The following is a 19,967-nucleotide window of genomic DNA, read 5'->3' on the forward strand; positions in this document are numbered from 1 at the left end:
AGTTGGATAAATAATTATTTAATAATAATAAAGAGCAAGGCGAGAGAAAAAAACAAGATAATAATAGGACCATACCAAATCAGTCATTATAAAGTAGCACTTTTTATCGTTACACGACAATAAATTTATGATACGGAATAATAAAATTTAAATCAAAATCAAAATACATTGTAATTTGTAAATACGATACAATGTGTAACAACCATACATATTGTATTAATATACAAAGCTTCCCTATTTAAAAGCTTCGGTATTATTAGTCTCCGTGGCTATAACAAACAAAACAATGGAGAAGGAACTCGGCGACCCTCTCCCGGTACAGCCTACTCCGGCGGTTGACGCGGCGGAGGCAGGCGACCATAAGCAACTGCAGCAATCAAGTCGGCCACGCCCGAAGCGTTTCGTGAAGAACCAAATACCAGACTCCATTCTAAACGACGCAGCACTCAACGCCGCCATATCCCTTCTACCTCAAAACTACAACTTTGAAATCCACAAATGCGTATGGCGCGTACGCACTTCAGTTGCCAAGCGCGTGGCCCTCCAGTTCCCCGAGGGTCTCCTCATGTACTCCCTCATCATCTCCGATATAATCTCCACATTCACTTCCGCCGCTCACTGTTTCATCCTCGGCGACGTGACTTACGGCGCGTGTTGCGTCGACGACCTCTCCGCCGCAGCTCTTTCCGCCGATCTCCTCATCCATTTCGGCCATAGCTGCCTCGTCCCTATTGATTCCACCACTATCCCTTGCCTTTACATATTCGTCGAAATCTCAATCGATGTCTACAGGTTGTTACATGAACTCAAGCTCAATTTTAATAATACTAGTACTTATGACAATATCATTATGGCTGGAACAATTCAATTTGCTGGTGCAATTCGTGCTGTTAAGCCCGAGTTGGAAAAAATAGGGTTTAAGGTTTTGATCCCTCAAGCTAAACCCTTATCAGCTGGGGAAGTACTCGGCTGTACTGCCCCGAGTGTTATGCACAAGTTTTCTGATTGTGAGAGTGTGGTTTTGGTGTTTGTAGCTGATGGTAGGTTCCATTTGGAGGCGTTTATGATAGCGAATCCGGGGATAAAGACGTATAGGTATGATCCGTATGTAGGGAAGTTGTTTTTGGAGGAGTATGATCATAAGGGAATGAAGGAGGAGAGAAAGAGAGCGATTGAGAAGGCAAGGATGGAGGCTAAGAATTGGGGGATAGTGCTCGGGACATTAGGTAGGCAAGGGAATCCGAGGATATTGGATAGGTTGGAGAAGAAGATGGCGGAGAAGGGGATGACTTGGACAGTTGTGTTGATGTCAGAGATATCTCCTACAAGGATTGCGTTATTTGAGGGTGCAGTAGATGCTTGGATTCAGATCGCGTGTCCTAGGTTGTCGATTGATTGGGGAGATGCGTTTACTAAGCCTTTGCTTACGCCATTTGAGGCCGAGATTGCATTGGGTGATTTGTCTGGGTGGTGGGAAAGAAAGAAAGCAGTGAATTCAGATGTATGTTGCGATGAAGCTTTGAAGTGTTCAAAGAATGAATCTTCCGGTGCTTGTGATAATGGAGGTGAGAAAGTGAAGGAAGGGGTACTCGTTGATTATCCGATGGATTATTATGCTCAGGATGGTGGGGAGTGGAATTCTTGCTACTCCAAGAAGCCGGCTCGACTTTCACAAAGAATTAGTCAATCTTGTAATGGTAACAGTGCCATCAAATGTTCTAAATGCTGAGCTAATTTTGGTTCCATCTGAGTACACTGCTGTCGTCGTAAATGGTGTTACACTTCAAAGTGAGTACCTTCCTCATTTTTTCTGTTGAGGCCTCTTTTTTGTAGTCACTGCCAGAATGGTAGTTATATATTCTATGTAGTAGCACGAAAAGATGCTTTGTCCAAGTGTATACTTTACATGACTAATTTGTAATATGGTCCTTCCCCTTACATTTAGACTTTTAGTGGTTTTATTTGTTTAGTATCCTTCTTGTGATTAATATCTATGTATCTTGGTGTCCAAAAATCTGATGGCGTGGGACAATAACAAAGTTAAAGAAAGCATATATCTTGCTCCTGCACTTCATGCTTCTTTCTATTGACCAACCCCAGCAGAGAGTTGCAAGTTTGTATCTTGCTATTTCGCTTCGTGCATCACTTTGTTGACCAACCCCAAAAGATTAGCTGCAAGCTCAGCTGACCAAATTTATTCCTATACTTCAGCATAAATTATGTTTTCTTGAAGAACAATATCCCTGCTTTTTAAGATATTTAATAGGTAAAATATAGTGGGCTTTTAGGGGATTTTTCAATCAGCTGAATCTTGATTTTGACAAAGTAATTTGACTCCTTGATAGACTTCTCCTAGAATGTGAAGGAGTTGGTCACTGTTTATCAGATTTATGTCCTTCATTTGTTTCTACATTCTTGTTTGTTGTACCCTTTCCTCACATCATAAAGGCTGAGAGAGGTGAGATAAGGAGGTTCGTTGGGTGGTGGTAAAACTATCAATTCTATGTCTCTATAAACATTGATCGCATAAAAAAACACCTGGCTTGTCTCATTTCCTATCATCCATGTTGTATGCTTGTTGTGGGGTGGAAGGAAAAAGCGGCAGTTCTATGTTTGCAAAGACATGGAGAACCACATGCTTTTTTTTTTTTGGATGAAATAAGTGGGATAAATCACCTACTTCCTTCAATCACGACCATGATTTTTCCGGTCCTAGAGAGGATTTTCACATAAATGTGGTTATTCCCTGGGCACAGTTAAATGGAAGGCTGAAAATTCACGGTGAGAATGTAGTGAATGTGATTCTTGCTTGATAACCAACACATTTTAAATGATTGTTAGCTCTTCTTATCCCAGAGTCACTGTTAAGCTTTTTTGAGGTTGATGAAAGTTGGTATTTGTTTATCTTTTGGTAGTATGTATCATGCTTATCAATGAACGAAGAATCCTTTTATTTCCTTAGTTCTAGTTGTGTTTTGAATATCAACTTATTATTGTACAGCTCATACCAAGTCCGTCATAATTTTGCACTGAGGAAATGTCAAGTGATGAAGACTTCAGATAATAAAATCTCCAAGAATTTGCACTGAGCATAGCTAAGAAGAATTGATAAGGGAAATAGGAAATGAGTTGGGTTTAAGTATTCGGACCGTGCATTCATCTCATCCACATTGGTTAACTGTATAAATGATGTGCTTAGTTATGTGGATAGTCTTGTAATATTACCTCTGGAACGTTTCGAATCCTGTTTCTCCAAGAAGAACTATCCACATTTTGTCATCTTCTTGTAACATTCTTACCCTCCCTTACATCAGTGTCAGTGTATTAGAACATGCATAAAATCGATCGACACTGATATAAAAGATACAAAGCTAGCTAAATATAGTACCGTAAATTGCAGAAAAGATTTCCTTTATTATTATTATAAATATCTACATGAAACTGTGTTTGTATTTTCCTGTGGAATACACTATACCAAGCATTTAATTGAAAAAGCAAGAAGGATATGTCGAAAGAGGCGAGCTGAGAGTATCAACTTTCTTTAGTATAGCAATCCATCAACAAATCCCAGAGTCCTCCAGCAGTTTAAGCAGACTATGTTCAGGTGCACTTATTGATGGAAGAATAACTCGATTCATGGGAGGTCTAGGTATTGTTCGAATTGCCTCAGAGTCGGTAGCTCTTCCTTCCTTCATAACTGGAATATCAGGCTTTCTAATTCGCACAGCAGGGACTCGCTCTTTCCATATTCTTCCATCCTGTGAGTGACGAAATATACAAATCCTTAGTGATCAGCAGTTGTAACTTGTAATGTAACAAGATTTATGAGCCAATGGGTTAATAATGATGTTGTTACTATTACCAGCCATCATATTCCTCATTTCCATTACCGCATTCAAGCACAAAACAAAGTCATTGAGTCCACCACTTAATAAACAGAACTAACTTGGGAGTAAAATTATGCCAACAGAAACAGTCGACCTAAGTACTTCTCTATGGACGTAGGGAGACTTGAGATCTTACATTCAATGTTGAAGGTTCTGGAAATGGACATTGAATTGGTCGATCAATATTGAGAGGCTCCATAGGGTGTTCCACTGGCTTGAACTCGACTGCAATTTCAATACCATTAGGCGTAACAGAGGGAGCTCCAGCTGTAGTAGCAGCATCTACTGCATCTGAATTTGGGGGAAACACTTCCCTTTCATCCTGCATTTGAAATTAGATCACAAATTGCTATACCTAAATCAGATATAAATCTCCGCTTAGGAAAGAAGTCTTAAGTTGACTTTTTGCGTAAAGGAAAATGGCTTTCCGAGAAATTTTCAGTTGGGATCCATTCGTTTACAGCTAGAAGACATTATTCTTGTGTTTTCAAGTTATGAAACATTGTTGAGTGGTTAATTACAGCACTTGGCCACTGATAAGTTTAACAAGTTAACAATCAATACAATGAGTATAACCAGTCAATTCATCGGAAAAAAGAAAAATCAAAACAAGCTTTATTTTAATGAATTGCAAAACAAAGACCAAAGGTAGGCACCAAAAGAACAGTTAAACTAGACACAATTTAGAGACTGAAACCCAAGAATTAGTCAACCTCAAATTCCAGTATATCAAAAAATCTAAATCGTAAAAACAAAGAGAGAGGGAAGCTGACAAGTGCACTTTGAGTCCGACGATGGCCAGCTGATCTGCCAACAGAAAATCTAGAAAAAATGCCCACCATATTATGACAACGCCGCACCCAAAAGCCAAAAGGGTGTGTCTTGATCCTCTTCTTCTCTAAAGAATTCTAACACACACTCTATTCTCTCTAGATATTAGTTCAGAGAAAGAAAGAATGAAAGGGAGATAGAAGTAACAAGGTGGGGTTTAGCTAGTTGGGTTTTGCCTGTATGATCGGTTAGTTAATTTTACTACATCTTGGAAGTAAATAAGTTGAGAAGCTGAGGATAAGAACAAAAGTGTTGGTTCGACAGAATCATTTGTTAAATGAGTAAAGAAAAAAACAGAGGCTGTTAGTTAAGTTGAGGTAGGAACTTAGCCCAACTGTCATGTGATGTGTTTTTGTTTAAGTGGGGGTTAGACTTCTATTTGTAATTAGTTACGCAATCTATTCCTTCTTCGTTGTCTCTGTCTCCTCCACTGGGGCCCTCTCGCAGCATCTCTTCTATAGTTTTATGAGTCAATTCATGGAGTACCACGCAATGGGAGCACCCCTTTTTATATTTATTGTTATTTTTAAAAAATAAAATTTTACTTGAGTGAACCTATTTAATTGGGTATACAGAGATTATTAAAACTTATTGTAATTATAGCTTGTCATGATATTTTTGCGACTATGAAATCATGTTAATAAAAGTAAAATAAAACTTTTTCACAATATGAAAAAGTGTATTCTTTTTAAGAATGAAAAGATTGGAACCGGAGCAGAAAGGTAATACATCAGGGCGTTGCATGTTCTCTTTAAGCTATCACATAAGGGATTATGCCTCCTGAAGTAATTTGCTCATATAAGCACTACCAAATGTGTTTATATATTAAGGTCTAACATAATTTTGGCATGTAAGTTTTATGGTATTATAATTTATAGTAGATGCAATAGTTACAACAAGATGCTTTATTTATTACTGTCACTATTTTTTCTAGCGACAAGCTTATACTACCTCCATCCCAATTTATGTAGTATTATTGAATTTGACGTGGAGTTTAAAAAATATGCAAAGACTTTTAAAATTTATTGTTTGAAAACCCTTAGGTATAGAAAGTAATACAATTTTAAAGCAAATACTAGTATAAACATTTTTTTGCAAACCCATGGGCAATTTTTTGGCAGTGACAAAAGTATTTACAGAGTCCATTTAAACTCCTAATTATTGATTAATAGAACAGTTATCTAAGTTGGGTACACTTAAGTAGTTGGGCCAAACTACCTAGCATAGCAGACTACTACTATTTCTATACATGATATAGTAAAATATCATTGAACATAATTATATGCAACTGAAGTAATTAAACATCGTTTATAGTCATAAACGATATGTGTGCATAGGAGTGTTCTGGTTGATCATATTAAGAAGACAGATCTAAATTTCTTTGTTTGTAAATAGTTGAACATTTATTCCCGCATCATTCACTTAGATTAAAATAACTCATATTATTGTAAAAAGAATATGAACATCCAACTAAAATTTTAAGGCAACGGGTGAAATAACCTAATATATTATGGGGAAAATAAAAAACAACCAAATACGCCCTTATACATTACTATGGCTGTCCAACGGGCCGGGACGGACGACATTTAGCTGGGACGATGGTGGGAGGGGACGAAACGGGACGAAACGGTAGGCCCATCCCATCCCGCTAACAAACGGGATGGGACGGGACAAGACGGTTTCGCAGGCCTTAAGTGAGCCGTTTTAAAAAAAAATTTAAGCATTAAGTTTGGCAACAACTAATTTTTTGACAATGACTAAGTTTTTAAAGTTTGCAACAGCTAGTTTTTGGACTTATTTAATAAACATAAAAGTTAAAACTTAATAAATTATAAGGAATTAGGAAACTAAGTAAAGAATTGTTTATTAAAACAAATGACTTGTAATGAAATATTCTAGTAATTATAATAGAGTTATAATTTATTTAATATAATTTCAAACCATTAAGTAACTAAGTAAGAGTGTAAGACAATTCATAAAAAAAGATTCTAACGCTTAGAATCTTTTATTTTATTAATAGAACTTTCAAATCTCACATACAAATATAATTTTTTTGAGGAGCACCTAATCTATGCAGCCACCTTGTAGGAAGGGTTCTGTTTGAACTAGGCCTCTTAGTAGCCAATTACAAATTATCATACTAATATTAGTACGCTCCCATATAGCTTCGTTGTAACTTATCAATGATTTCTCTCGGACATTGTTGTGGAATTGGCAATGTTGATTGATGTTCCATGAGTTCTAGGCCGTAATCGCTCCCAGTGCTAAGTCTTCTTCCCTAGTGGTTAATTTTTCAAAACCAAGATTTCTTCTTTCTGAATTAATCCAATCTCTGAATAATACGGAAATCTCTAGGTTGTCCTCCGCTAATGAATCTCTATGATCTCCGATTTGAAATTTTGCCGCGCTAAAAGTACTCTCCGATGCTACTGATGATAGGCTATAATTGCGTATTTTAGTCGCTTATTACACTCTAATGTACTGCACTTTAGTTGAGTTTGAGCTTTAATCGCTAGTGTTTGTACTAATTGTGTATTTTATGCCTTACAGGAGTGATTCCGAGCTATGTAGTTATTATGGAATGAATTCAAGTAATTTGGAGCTTTGAAGTCTGAGTAAAAGGAATCAAGCCGGGATCGTGTTCGGGGATCAACGGATGATAGTTAAGAACGAAATGAAAAATCGAGCGGGCATACAATGCATTATCTAGTATAATGCACATAACTTTTCGCTCAGAACTCCGTTTGGGCTCCACAATATATCGTTGGAAAGCTATTTGAAAGGGCTACAATTTTCATATTTTGAATATTTGCGAATTCCCAATAACGCGGCGTATAGTGCGGTGCGGCACGCACCGCTCCTGTGGAAATTTCCTGTATCCCGTCAGAATCAGCTCTCTGAACTTCCCCACTGCTGCCCCGTATGGTGCGTCGCCCCATGCGGCATGGTAGTGCAAATTTTATAAAGTGATTGTCCTATTTTGCGCGGGAGAAGGTATTTTCTTCTGGGTCCGACCCTACTTGGTATAAATATATGTAAAAACGCTATTTTGAGACGAGGGACATACTTTTGACAATAATTTAGACCTAAGGAGGCTAAGGTGATCAGGGATTCGACCTAAGAAGGCAAGAACACACTAGGAGCAAGGCGGAGAATTTTTCTATGAGTTTTTCGCTTCCTTCTTCCTATTTTCATTATTGGTTATGAATTCTAGTATTGTAGTTATGCATACTATTATGAATAGCTAATTTGTTATCTAGGGTATTGATGGAACCTATTGGAGGATAAGTTTCCTGTTACATTAATATAGATTTGCTGTAGTATTTTCTCTATTTATTCAACTACGTTATTATTGTGGTTGGTTGAAGAGCTCTCAATCGTATTTAATATGTATTACTTGGGAAAGAGTGCATATTTAGGTAGTTATTGAACAACATCACTCCTAACGTATGTGAGGGATCAGTACGAAGAGTTTAAAGGTAAGATTAGAGATAACGAAACCTTGGGTGCAATCCGAGTGAGTCTTACTTAATGCTAGCTAGCATAATTCGGGAGAATATGTCTTGTAATTATGGTAATTACTCGAGAGAGAGTTACGACAGTCAGAGTGCTCGTGATTGGTAGAGAATACTTAGGCTAATTTATAGAAAATGTAGCGGAAATGATTCCGACAATAGGGGAAATCATAACTCTATACCTCCTTAATCTTATCTCCAATCCTTATCCTTATTAATTGATAGTTTTACTGCTTTCTAGTATTTGTTAGTGAATTAGATAAAAATAAACATTATAATCTTTATAATTAGGTTTGGACTTGTGTTTTTAGCGATATTGAACAACTGTAGCTAAGTCTTAGTTCTCTGTGGGATTCGACTCCGGACTTGTAAACCCGATTATATTTGCAACGACCGCTTAGTCCTTTTTATAAGGCATAATTGGGCATGATCAAATTTTGGCGCCGTTGCCGGGGAACTAACGGTGTAGCTGTAGGTGTACATATTTCTAGGTTACAAGTTTGAACTTTTATTTTTGTTATTTTGTATTTGATTATTTTTTATTTATTTTTTATTTTTTACTAGAGAGACATGACATCTTGGAATTATGAGAGTTTTGATGTTGGAAATTCTACTTTTGATTCTCCTTATACATATTGTGGAGGAAACCACCCAGAGAAAAATTATCAAAATATTCCCGAGAGCGAGTTATGTGCACCAACTCAATCTTATATGTGGAATGTGTGTGATATGTGTGGTGGTCAAGATGGTCACTTTCATGGTTGTGCTTATATTTCTTATCTTCCCCCAACCTCTTACTTTGATGGTTCTTCTTTTTCTTGTGAAGTTAATAGGAACAAAGAACCCAGGGATGATGACCTGAAAAAGATCGAGGATATGCTAAAGTGCCTTGTGGAACAATATGATGAGATACAACTACAGGTACAATGGCAAAATGCAACTATTCGCAACTTGGAGGCTCAAGTGAGTCAACTAGTTGAAGCTTTTAATGCTCAATATACCAGTATTGTGGATAGTAGCTAGGAGCAGTGTGCATTAGAGATGGAAATTGAGGTCAATGGAGGGGTCCAAAGTAGAACCCCAACACTCTAACCAGCTAGAATTTGAGGATCCCGATGTTGAAGAAGTAATACTAGAGTCAACCAGGGATGTTGAAGATACAAATTTAGTTGACTATAGTGTGATTGGTGTTGAGGAGGTTAAAAATCTTGAAGTTCATGTATTTGAGCGTGTGAGACCTTATTCCAAACACTTCTCTACATTATGTTCAGATGGTGAAATGGAAACTGAGCCGTATGAGCCAATGCAAGAGTCAAAAGATGAGGTAGATGAGCCTTATATTCTAAAATTTCCAAGGCCGCCTACGCAAAGTGACATTCCTCGGTTGAAAGCCAAAAATTTCATAAAGTATCATTTAATTTTTAGCCCGCAACTATTTGTATTGCCCCAGAAGCATGATCATAGAGCAGAATCAAAACTTGGGGTCCAATTCATAAGTTCAAAGTGGAGGTAGAAAGTGATTCGCGTCACGCCGCGACGTTAAATCAAGCGCTTGTTGGGAGGCAACCCAGCTTTACAACTTTCCTTTATTTTATTTTGTTTTTTTGTTTTTATTTTATTTATTATTGTATTATTTTTGTAGTGTCAATTTTTAATTTTCTAGGAGCATGGAAAGCAAAATTATTGGAAGGATGCAACAACAAACCAGATGGTTGGAACTAAGTGTGAGGTACCTGCACGAAGGACCAGGCTTGGGAGAAGTCTGAGTACCTCATGAGCTGCTAGTGCTTCCGCTTTTGGCCTACCAGGGAGTTTTTTACCCTCTTATTAGTTATAGTGTGCATTGGGGACAAGGCACAATTTTAAGTGTTGGGTGAGGAGATTGTCTGAGTGACTTTCTATGCTATTTTAGTTGTGTTAATTTAATTAATTAATTTTTTTCTTGAAGGATTTAAGTCTTAAAAAATAATTTTATTTGTAGGTAGTGTAGTAATCCCCCCTTGATTTTTCTTTGTGCCACAGTTCTTTTCCAAAAGTTTTGTTTGAACCGGGTGTAGTTAGTTTTATTTTTTTAGGAGTATGAGCTAGTGTGAGATGAAATGAATTGCAGCAATATCTCTGAGCTTTGTGACGCCTTGAGAATAGTCAGTACTTTGGTTGTGACACATAGGCTCAATTTTTGACTCTTGTAGAAGTACCTTAAATTGTATGACCTTAACTTTGCTTAACTGCTTTGACTAGAGTGTCTTGATGAGTCCAATCCTGAGTGAGTTATGTGCCATGTGTGTGTAAGGTTTGTATGTATTCAGTGCATTGCATTTGATGTCTAGAACTTGCCCCGTGTGTTTGCAAAGCAAAATAGTAATTTTATTTAGTTTTGGAAGTGATATAGCTATTTTTTTATTGAGCCAGATATATATTTTATCCGCCTAATTGTTATGTATCGTAGTTAACTTCTTTGAACCTGTAATCCTATTTCTATGGTAACCACATTACAAGCCTTACTCATTTGTTTGAATTAACCATCTATTTGAAATTTTTCACCTCTCATGAGCACTTGAATTGTTATGAACTGTGTAAAAGTTAAAGTGTGGGGTGGTGGTTTGGCCTCTGAGTGGAACTAATGAAATAAGGAGAAAAGTGCACTGTGTTGAAAAAAATAAAAGCCACTTGAATTGAAAAAGAAAAAAAATTAGTTGTATTGTTGTGAAAAATATTTCTTGATGGTGGTGGCTAGTGATATACTTGTGCTTAAAGAAGTATGGAGTTAATATATATATTGATGTGAAGGTGGGGTTATAATTTGATATAAGTGTGGGGTTTTAAATGTTAAAGTGTATGTGTTAAAGTGCTTAGGGAGGTGTAGTCACTCTTGTATCTAAAGGCATCCTACCCGTCTTACAGCCTACATTACAATCAAATAAAGTCCTACTTGATCCTAGACTGAATGAGCTCGATTAGTAGAGTAGTATATTACGGACAAGCCTATGGTGCATCTTTTGTGGCATATGAATATTATTTATGAGAGCGAGTGAATTCTTTAAATCTTGAGTTCCTAATTGTTCTTAAATTTTATTGTGTGGAACTGCTCTCTTTTGTTATGTGAGGGCTCTTGATTCATGAAGGAAAGTTAATTTTAGTGACCTCTATGTTAGAGTAAGTGAGTGAGTTATGAATAATGCGTGGTACTTGTGAGTCAAATATTGAGGTGAAGATGTTACGGTTTTGTGCTTAGTCTATTTTAAATATTCTTGGTGTGATGAGTTAGGAGAATTGTTTAAAAAGGTCGTGTCTATATAAAGTGTAGTTTGATTGCTCGAGAACGAGAAATGATTTAAGTGTGGGGGTGTTGATGATAGGCTATAATTGCATATTTTAGTAGCTTATTACACTCTAATGTACTGCACTTTAGTTGAGTTTGAACTTTAATCGCTAGTGTTTTGTATTAATTGTGTATTTTATGCCTTATAGGAGTGATTCCGAGCTATGTAGTTATTATGGAATGAATTCAAGTAATTTGGAGCTTTGAAGTCTGAGTAAAAGCCCACATAATCAAACCGGGATCGTGTTCGGGGATCAATGGATGATAGTTAAGAACGAAACGAAGAATCGAGCGGGCATACAATGCATTGTATAGTAAAATACACATAACTTTTTGCTCAGAACTCTGTTTGGGCTCCACAATATATCGTTGGAAAGATATTAGAAAGGGCTACAAAGTTCATGTTTTGCATTTTTGCGGATTCCCAATAACACAGCACATTGGGCGGCGCGGAGCACGCCGCACTTGTGGAAATTTCCTGCATCCCATCAGAATCCGCTCTCTGAACTTCCCCACTACCGCCCCACATGGTGCATCACCCCATACAGTGTGATGATAACTAGGGATTTTAGGCTATTTTATGGTCCTTTTTGTCTTGAGTTTTGTATTAAAAGTGTGTACAAGTATTCCCAAAAACTAACTTATTGTACTTGCTTGTAGTGTTTGGTCAAAAAGAGACAAGAAAGTCAAAATTAGCTCAAAAGGGAGTGAAACCTGCACAAGTCAAAGCTGAGTCAACTGAGCGCTACAACGGTAAATCAACCGCGGATGCGGAGGATCCACCGTTGAGGCGGTCTTGATCTCGCGGTCCGCAGTGGCAAAGATCAGAGAGTTTTAATTATGATCTTATCAAGTCACCGCTGACCGCGGTGGAATTACGTGACAACGATAGCTTTAGCGCGGACGCGATGCATTTACCGCCCTCAGCAGTAGCCAGATTCAGAGAACTAAGTATGAAGCTAAAAATTGAAGACTGCGGTCCGCGCTTGATTTTATGCGGCCATGGTAGTCCAAGCGCTGCAACGATCCATTTTCCGCTGTCAGCGGTACCTCCGTAGGGGCATTTTTCTCCGAAAATTTAGCTGTGTATAAATAGTTCTTTTTCAGATTTTTAGGTCATCTTTTGTTTAGCTGAGCATGTGAACCGCCTACTTTTGACTTTTTGAGTAATTTTAGAGCTTGTTTAACAACTAGTCATAGACTTTTTTCTTGTAATTAATTTTTATGGTTTCTATTTCATCTCAATCTATGTTTTCTTCTTTAATTATGAGTAGCTAAACCCATTAGCTATGACTGTGGCTCAACCCTAGTGTGGGTATTTAATGAGTCTGCTATTTTAGGGCTTAGATGTTTATGGGTGATTGATATTTGGCCTCATTTGTGCCTTTTATGTTGAATTGATGGTTGCAAATACTAATTTGTGCCTTTTTGACTTAGGCTCTTCTTGAGAAAGAGAGCTTAAGTCTAGGAAACTTAGGTCAATAAGGAATTGAGATATATTCAAGAGATTGATCGCCCTAATTAAAGTGTTAAACCTAGAGATAGTAATACCCGACTTGAGCTAACTTTGCTTGCACAAATTGAACACCCAATTGGGATTAAGAAAGCCAATTAGGGCAAGTCACTCAAACTACCGAGAGGTATAGAGTGAGTAGCTACGTGCATTGGCTATATCATGATACCAACTATAATATTATTGACCTAAGTTTTAGATCCCGTTAGATACTCACCTAGGAGTAAGTCAATTCCCTAGTGCCTTTTTACCAATTTAAAAAATCCTATAAAAATATCTACTTAGCTTAATTTCGTGCATCATTTGTATTAAATTAGAAATAGCAAACAAACAAAAGAATGATTAGAAGTGCAATCAAGAACACTACACATTGCTAGATTAGATAGGAATCTAACTCCAAACATATCTTAGCTCCCTATGGATTCCATCATGACTTTTCGGGTAAAAGATGCATCGACTGCTCTTGCCACTCTATAGTGGTGTAGGGTTGGAGCCGATCACTTTTTGGCGTCGTTGACGAGGAGCTAAACGGTTTTGGCTATCTATCTGACTAGTTTTATGTCTTATTTTTCTTTCCTTCTGTGTTACTAACTTGTGTGTGTCATCAATTCAGGTACAAAATGGCAAACAATGATCCCCTTGGAAATGTTCTGCCGGGGGAGGAGGTAGATGATAATGGTGAGGATGAGGTGCCTCTAGTACCTTAAGGTCAAAGACGAGGCCTCCAGGCCAATGACAATGTTCTAGACCCTCCCCCGCCACCTCCAAGAGTGCCTCCTAGGGTGCTTCCAAATGAAGGATACGCAAGTGCAATTGTCCCACCCCGAATCCGGGCGGGCAATTTTCAAATTACAAATGTGATGTTGACTTTATTGGAGCAGCGAGGGTATTTCACAGGTGCTCTCCATCAGAATGCATATAAACATCTTAAGGGCTTTGTGGATACCTGTTGGGGAAGCAAGCAAACAAATGTGTCAAAGTATGCATTGAGATTGAGATTATTCCCTTTCTCACTTAGAGGGAAAGCTTTGGACTGGCTCGAAAGGCTTCCCAACCATTCCATCACTACGTGGGATGAGTTGACGGACAAGTTTACAACTAAGTTTTTCTCGCCAGGGCATATGGCGACTTTGAGAGATGAGATTTTGGCCTTTAAACTGGAACCTAATGAATCACTTCATGAGATCTGGGAGAGATATCGGACAATGGTGAAAGAATGTCCGAACGATGACATGACCAAAGCAATGATTCAGCAGACATTCTACCGTGGCATTAACACGACCAATTAGTGTGTAGTGAACCAGCTAGCAAGGGAAATTTTATGAACAAACCTTATGCTGAGGTGTGTGAGATATTGGATGAGATGATAGATACTTCCTCAGCTTGGAAAAGTCGAGCCAATGCATCATAGGGTGACCCCACTATCATCCAGTTGCACAAAGAGCTCAATGATCATGGCCAGGCTATAGCAAGTTAACTACAACAATGAACTAGTTGGCAAAAGCTCAGTTGCAACAAGTTCAAGCTCCTAGACAAGTAAATGCTATGGAAGGTGTCAACAAGAGACGACAAAGAGGTCAACAATGTCAAGGTAGTTTAGATCAATATGAGCAAGGTAGTGGTGGTTTTAATCAAGATGATGGCTATGATGAGGAAAGTGAAGAAGTGCAGTACATGAACAATTACCAAAGCCAAAGGGGCAATGCTCCTAACCAACAACAACAGTGGAGATCCCAAGGAAATTAGGGGAATCAAAACCAACAAGGCAATAGCAAATGGGGGAATAACAATCAGAATTGGGGCAACCAGAACAACCACGGCAACTGGAGTGGCAACAACAACGATTGGGGAGGAAACAATAACCAAGGGGGTTGGAATAATGGCAATCAAGGGAATCAGGGGCAAAGCTTTCAAAGGCCTCCAATGTATCAACAACCAAATAACCCACCTCCATTTCCATCCCAAGGTCTGAGCTCGTCAAACAATAATATGGGAAGGATCGAGATGATGTTTGAACAAATGATGAAGAAGAACTCCGACTCTGATGCCCAGTTGGCATCCCACAATACTTCAATCCGAAATTTGGAGGTTCAACTTGGCCAGATTTCGCAATCTTTGAATACTCGACCTAAGGAGGCTCTACCTAGTAATACGGTAGTAAACCCGAAGGGTGTGAAAAACACCGGGCATGCAATGGCGGTGATTACAAGAAGCAGTCAAGGTGGTGATGTGAATACCTCCAAGCAAAAGGAAATTGAGAGTGATGAGGTTGAAGTACAAGATGATGATGTTTCTATAGTTGATGATCAAGTGAGTGAAGATAATTTGAATGCGAAAGTGAGAATTGATATCAATGATAATGAGGTGGAGACTCAAGATGACGTGAACCCGTCTAGGGAACACGTAATAGACATACCGAAAATGGTAGTGCCCAAGGATAAGGCTCATTTGCCAAGTCCTCCTCCACCTTACCCTCAAAGGCTTGCGAAGCAAAATAATGAAAACCAATTTAAGAAGTTTATTGAGATGATGAAAATCTTGTCAATCAATGTTCCTTTGGTGGAAGCTCTTGAGCAAATGCTGGGTTACGCCAAGTTCATAAAAGACTTGGTGACTAAAAAGAGATCCATGGATTGTGAGACCATCGAAATGACTCATCAAGTAAGTGCAATTGTGCACTTGATGGCTTCAAAGCTTGAAGATCCCGACGCTTTCACCATTCCATGTACCATTGGGAGTGCGGATTTTGCAAAGGCATTGTGTGATTTGGGAGCAAGTATCAATTTGATGCCTTACTACGTGTTCAAAACTTTGGTTATTGGTCAATCGAGGGCTACTTCAATGAGGTTGCAAATGGCGAATAGAACAATGAAAAGGCCGTTTGATATTATTGATGGTGTTCTTGTTCGGGTGGAGAAGTTTATTTTGCCTGTGACTTTGTGATTCTGGACTGCGAAGTCGATTATGAGGTTCCGATAATATTGGGAAGACTTTACTTGCAACTAGGAAGGAATTGGTTGATGTAGAAGTAAGGGAGATCACCTTCCGGGTGGGTGATAAAAAAGTGGTCTTTCATATGTGCAAATCAGTAAAGCAATTGAATAGTACTGAAGTGTGCTCTTTTGTGGATCTTGTCACGGAGGTTATAGTTGATGATACTAGTGCAATGATCAATGTGGAGGATCCTCTAGAAGAGGTCTTGTTGAACCTTGATGTAAATGAGGATGGAGGTCAGGTGGAGTGTGTCAATGCTTTTCATGGAATGAGCTCTTACTCTTATGAGCCTCGAAAGCTCTCTTTGGATATTGAGAATAGAAATACTCCACCAACAAAACCCTCAATTGAGGAACCTCCCATTCTGGAGTTGAAGCCTTTGCCTTCACACCTCAGGTATGAATTCTTAAGCCCTAGTTCAACTTTACCTGTTATTATTTCGTCTTGTATTACTAACGTGTAGGTAGATACAACACTGGAGATGCTCCAAAGAAAGAAAAAGGCAATTGGATGGACTCTAGCTGGTATTCGGGGAATAAGCCTCGCCTTTTGCATGCACAAGATTATACTTGAAGATGATGCCAAACCCTCCGTGGAACATTAAAGGAGGCTGAATGAGGCTATGCAAGAAGTTGTCAAAAAGGAGGTGACCAGGTGGTTAGATTAGGGGTAATGTACCCCATCTCGGATAGTTCTTGGACTTTGCCAGCGCAATGTGTGCCGAAGAAGGGTGGTATGATTGTGGTTACCAATGAGAAAAATGAGTTGATTCCCACTAGGACTGTCACAGGATGGAGGGTGTGCATGGACTACCGCAAGCTGAATAAAGTGACCCGCAAGGATCACTTTCCATTGCCCTTTCTTGACCAGATGCTAGATAGACTTACTGGGCATGCCTTCTACTATTTTCTGGATGGGTACTCAGGCTACAACCAGATTTTTATTGCTTCGAAAGATCAGGATAAAACCACCTTCACGTGTCCATATGGCACTTTTGCAATTTCTAGAATGCCTTTTAGTTTGTGTAATGCACCGGCTACCTTCTAGCGGTGTATGATGGCTATATTTACAGACATGGTGGAGGACTTCTTAGAAGTGTTCATGGATGATTTCAGTGTTGTGGATGACTCTTTTGATGAATGTTTAAAGAATCTTGACAAGGTGTTGGCCCGGTGTGAAAAGACCAATCTTGTGCTTAACTTGAAAAAATGCCACTTTATGGCCGAGGAGGGAATTTTCCTCAGCCATAAGATCTCAAAGCACGGCATAGAGGTGGACAAGGCTAAAATTGAAGTGATCTCAAAGCTTCCTCCTCCTACTTCAGTCAGGGGGGTTAGGAGTTTTCTTGGGCATGCGGGGTTCTACCAAAGATTCATCAAAGACTTTTCTAAGATAGTGAATCCTTTGTGCAAGTTATTGGAAAAGGATGCCAAGTTCGTGTTTAATGAGGAATGTATGAAAACTTTTGAACTTCTCAAGTACAAATTGACAACCACTCCCATTATTACCGCACCCAATTGGAGCTTACCTTTTGAGCTCTTGTGTGACGCAAGCGATGTTGTGGTAGGAGCGGTCTTGAGTCAAAGAGTGAGCTAGATGTTTCACCCTGGTGTATTATGCAATCAAACCAACTAATGATGCTCAAGTGAATTACACGGCAACGGAAAAAGAGTTGCAAGCAATTGTGTTTGCAATGGAGAAGTTTAGGCCTTATCTCATGGGTGCCAAGGTGATAGTTCACACTGACCATGCGACACTCCGCTACTTGATGACAAAGAAGGATTCCAAGGCTTGGTTGATGTGATGGGTTCTATTGCTTCAAGAGTTTGACCTTGAGATTGCTGATAAAAAAAGGTGTGAAAACCAAGTGGTGGACTACTTGTCCCACTTGGAGGAGGAAGGGAGGCCCCGTAATAGCCTCGAAATTAATGATTCATTCCCTGATGAGCAACTCCTCTCTGTATTTATGAATATCATGCCTTAGTTCGCGGATGTTGCCAACTTTCTTGTGACCAGTATTGTTCCGTGTGAGCTCTCTTCTAACCAAAGGAAGAAGGTTAAACGAGATAGCTTGGATTACTATTAGGATGAGCCCTACTTGTTCAAAATTTGTAATGATGGTGTGATCCGGAGATGTGTTCCAGAAGAGGAGCAAATGAGTATTTTGGATGCGTGTCATTCCCCCCCCTATGTTGGTCATCATGGTGGGGTGAGGACAGCTTCAAAGATGCTTAGTTGTGGTTTTTGTTGGCCTACATTGTACAGGATACATGTGAGCTTGTGAAGAGATGTGATGAGTGTCAAAGAGCAGGTGGAATTTCAAAGAAAGATGAGATGACTCTCACCACTATTCTTGTGGTTGACATATTTGATGTATGGGGCGTTGACTTCATGAGACCTTTCATGAGTTCATGTGGTAACACGTTCATTCTGGTGGCCATTGGTTATATTTTAAAGTGGGTTGAGGTCGTGGCTTTACCCAACAATGAGGCCCAGAGTGTTGTGGCTTTTCTCAAGAAAAGTATCTTTACTCGGTTTGGCACTCCTAGAGCAATCATTAGTGATGTAGTGTCTCATTTCTGCAATAAGGCATTTGACACTTTGCTTGCAAAGTATGGTGTCAATCACAAGGTTTATACCCCTTACCATCCTCAAGATAGTGGGAAAGTGGAGGTCTGCAATAGGGAGATCAGGAACATATTGTCAAAGACGGTTAATGCAAATAGGACTGACTGGTCAAAGAAACTGAATGATGCTTTGTGGGGGTACATGACTGTTTACAAGACTCCGATTGGTATGTATCTGTATCAGTTGGTGTTTGGGAAAGATTTCCATATCCCGATTGAGTTAGAGCACACGACCATATGGGCCTTGAGAAAGTTGAATCTTGAATAGGATGTTGCAGCAAATCTCTGGGTGGAGCAACTCAATATACTTGATGAGTTCTGGATTCATGCCTATTCCAGCTCGTCCTTGTATAAGGACAAGATGAAGTACTTACATGACAAGTATGCCCATAGCAAGGAATTCAAAGTGGGTGACTTGGTTCTTTTGTTCAACTCTCGGTTACGATTGTTTCCGGGAAAGGTTAAGTCAAAATGGAGTGGACCTTTTGAAGTGGTGCTTGTGACTCCGTTTGGTGCTCTTGACTTGCAAAACAAAAATAGTGAAATCTTCAGAGTTAATGGGAACAGAGTCAAGCACTATCTTTGCAAGTTTGATGACAGCCACGTGGTGGCAATGATCCATCTCAAGTGATTGATGGTAACCTGTGTCGTGCCGCGACGTTAAATCAGGCGCTTTTTGGGAGGCAACCCATGTGTTTTCTTCTTTTTTGGTTTTCTTTGTAGTTAGGATTTGTTGGTGAACTAACTGGTTGTGAGATGTGTCTAGGGATGTTTGATGCAGTGCAGGTCAAGCTGGAAAAATTTTGCTCTCTGAAGTTTGACCGCTACTATTTTTTGCGAACAACGGTGGCCTTATCGCGGGGGCGGAATTTGATGGCGGACGCGGGATTGAAAAGTCCAAAATGAGACTTCTCTGACGTTTCAGTTGCATCTGCGGTGCATTTATTGTGGTCAATGGTGCCTCATCGCTGCCGCGATCAATTTCCCTCGGTCCGCAATCATTTTAATCGGGCAGCCCTTCTGTACTTCACAAGCGCGAACCTAGTATTTACTGCGGCCGTGCTAGGTAAGATTGTATGGGTCCCAGGGTTTGTCTATAAATAGAACCTCAGGGCCCCTTTAACACTTTTCGCTCATTTCACTTTCAAACAACATATACCACTGTTCATCCACGCCCTAGTTTGCACAGACATAAGTACTAGACTTTATTTTTCACCACTCATCTCACATATGGTAATTCCACTCATTCCTTGGTCTTTAATTTCTTACTTATTTTCT

General features: G+C 39.1%; 3 protein-coding genes across 3 annotated transcripts; 2 read left to right on the forward strand and 1 right to left on the reverse strand.

Moving 5' to 3' along the window:
• The first annotated feature begins 254 nt into the window (after positions 1-254).
• Positions 255-3,279, forward strand: LOC104212199 (uncharacterized). The gene is made up of 2 exons (XM_009761419.2): positions 255-1,788; positions 3,002-3,279. The coding sequence occupies exon 1, from the start codon at positions 287-289 to the stop codon at positions 1,727-1,729; it is 1,443 nt and encodes a 480-aa protein (XP_009759721.1). The 5' UTR covers positions 255-286; the 3' UTR covers positions 1,730-1,788; positions 3,002-3,279.
• A 115-nt stretch (positions 3,280-3,394) lies between these two features.
• Positions 3,395-5,001, reverse strand: LOC104212209 (uncharacterized). Its single transcript, XM_009761428.2, has 3 exons — positions 4,661-5,001; positions 4,024-4,209; positions 3,395-3,758 (listed from the first exon to the last, which is right to left on the reverse strand). The coding sequence occupies exons 1-3, from the start codon at positions 4,727-4,729 to the stop codon at positions 3,558-3,560; spliced, it is 456 nt and encodes a 151-aa protein (XP_009759730.1). The 5' UTR covers positions 4,730-5,001; the 3' UTR covers positions 3,395-3,557.
• Positions 5,002-15,057: 10,056 nt separating this feature from the next.
• Positions 15,058-16,011, forward strand: LOC138871654 (uncharacterized). The gene has a single exon (XM_070149549.1). The coding sequence runs from the start codon at positions 15,058-15,060 to the stop codon at positions 16,009-16,011; it is 954 nt and encodes a 317-aa protein (XP_070005650.1).
• The last annotated feature ends 3,956 nt before the right edge of the window (positions 16,012-19,967 follow it).

The sequence above is a fragment of the Nicotiana sylvestris genome, chromosome 6 (assembly GCF_000393655.2).
Source record: "Nicotiana sylvestris chromosome 6, ASM39365v2, whole genome shotgun sequence".
Classification (NCBI taxonomy): Eukaryota; Viridiplantae; Streptophyta; class Magnoliopsida; order Solanales; family Solanaceae; genus Nicotiana; species Nicotiana sylvestris.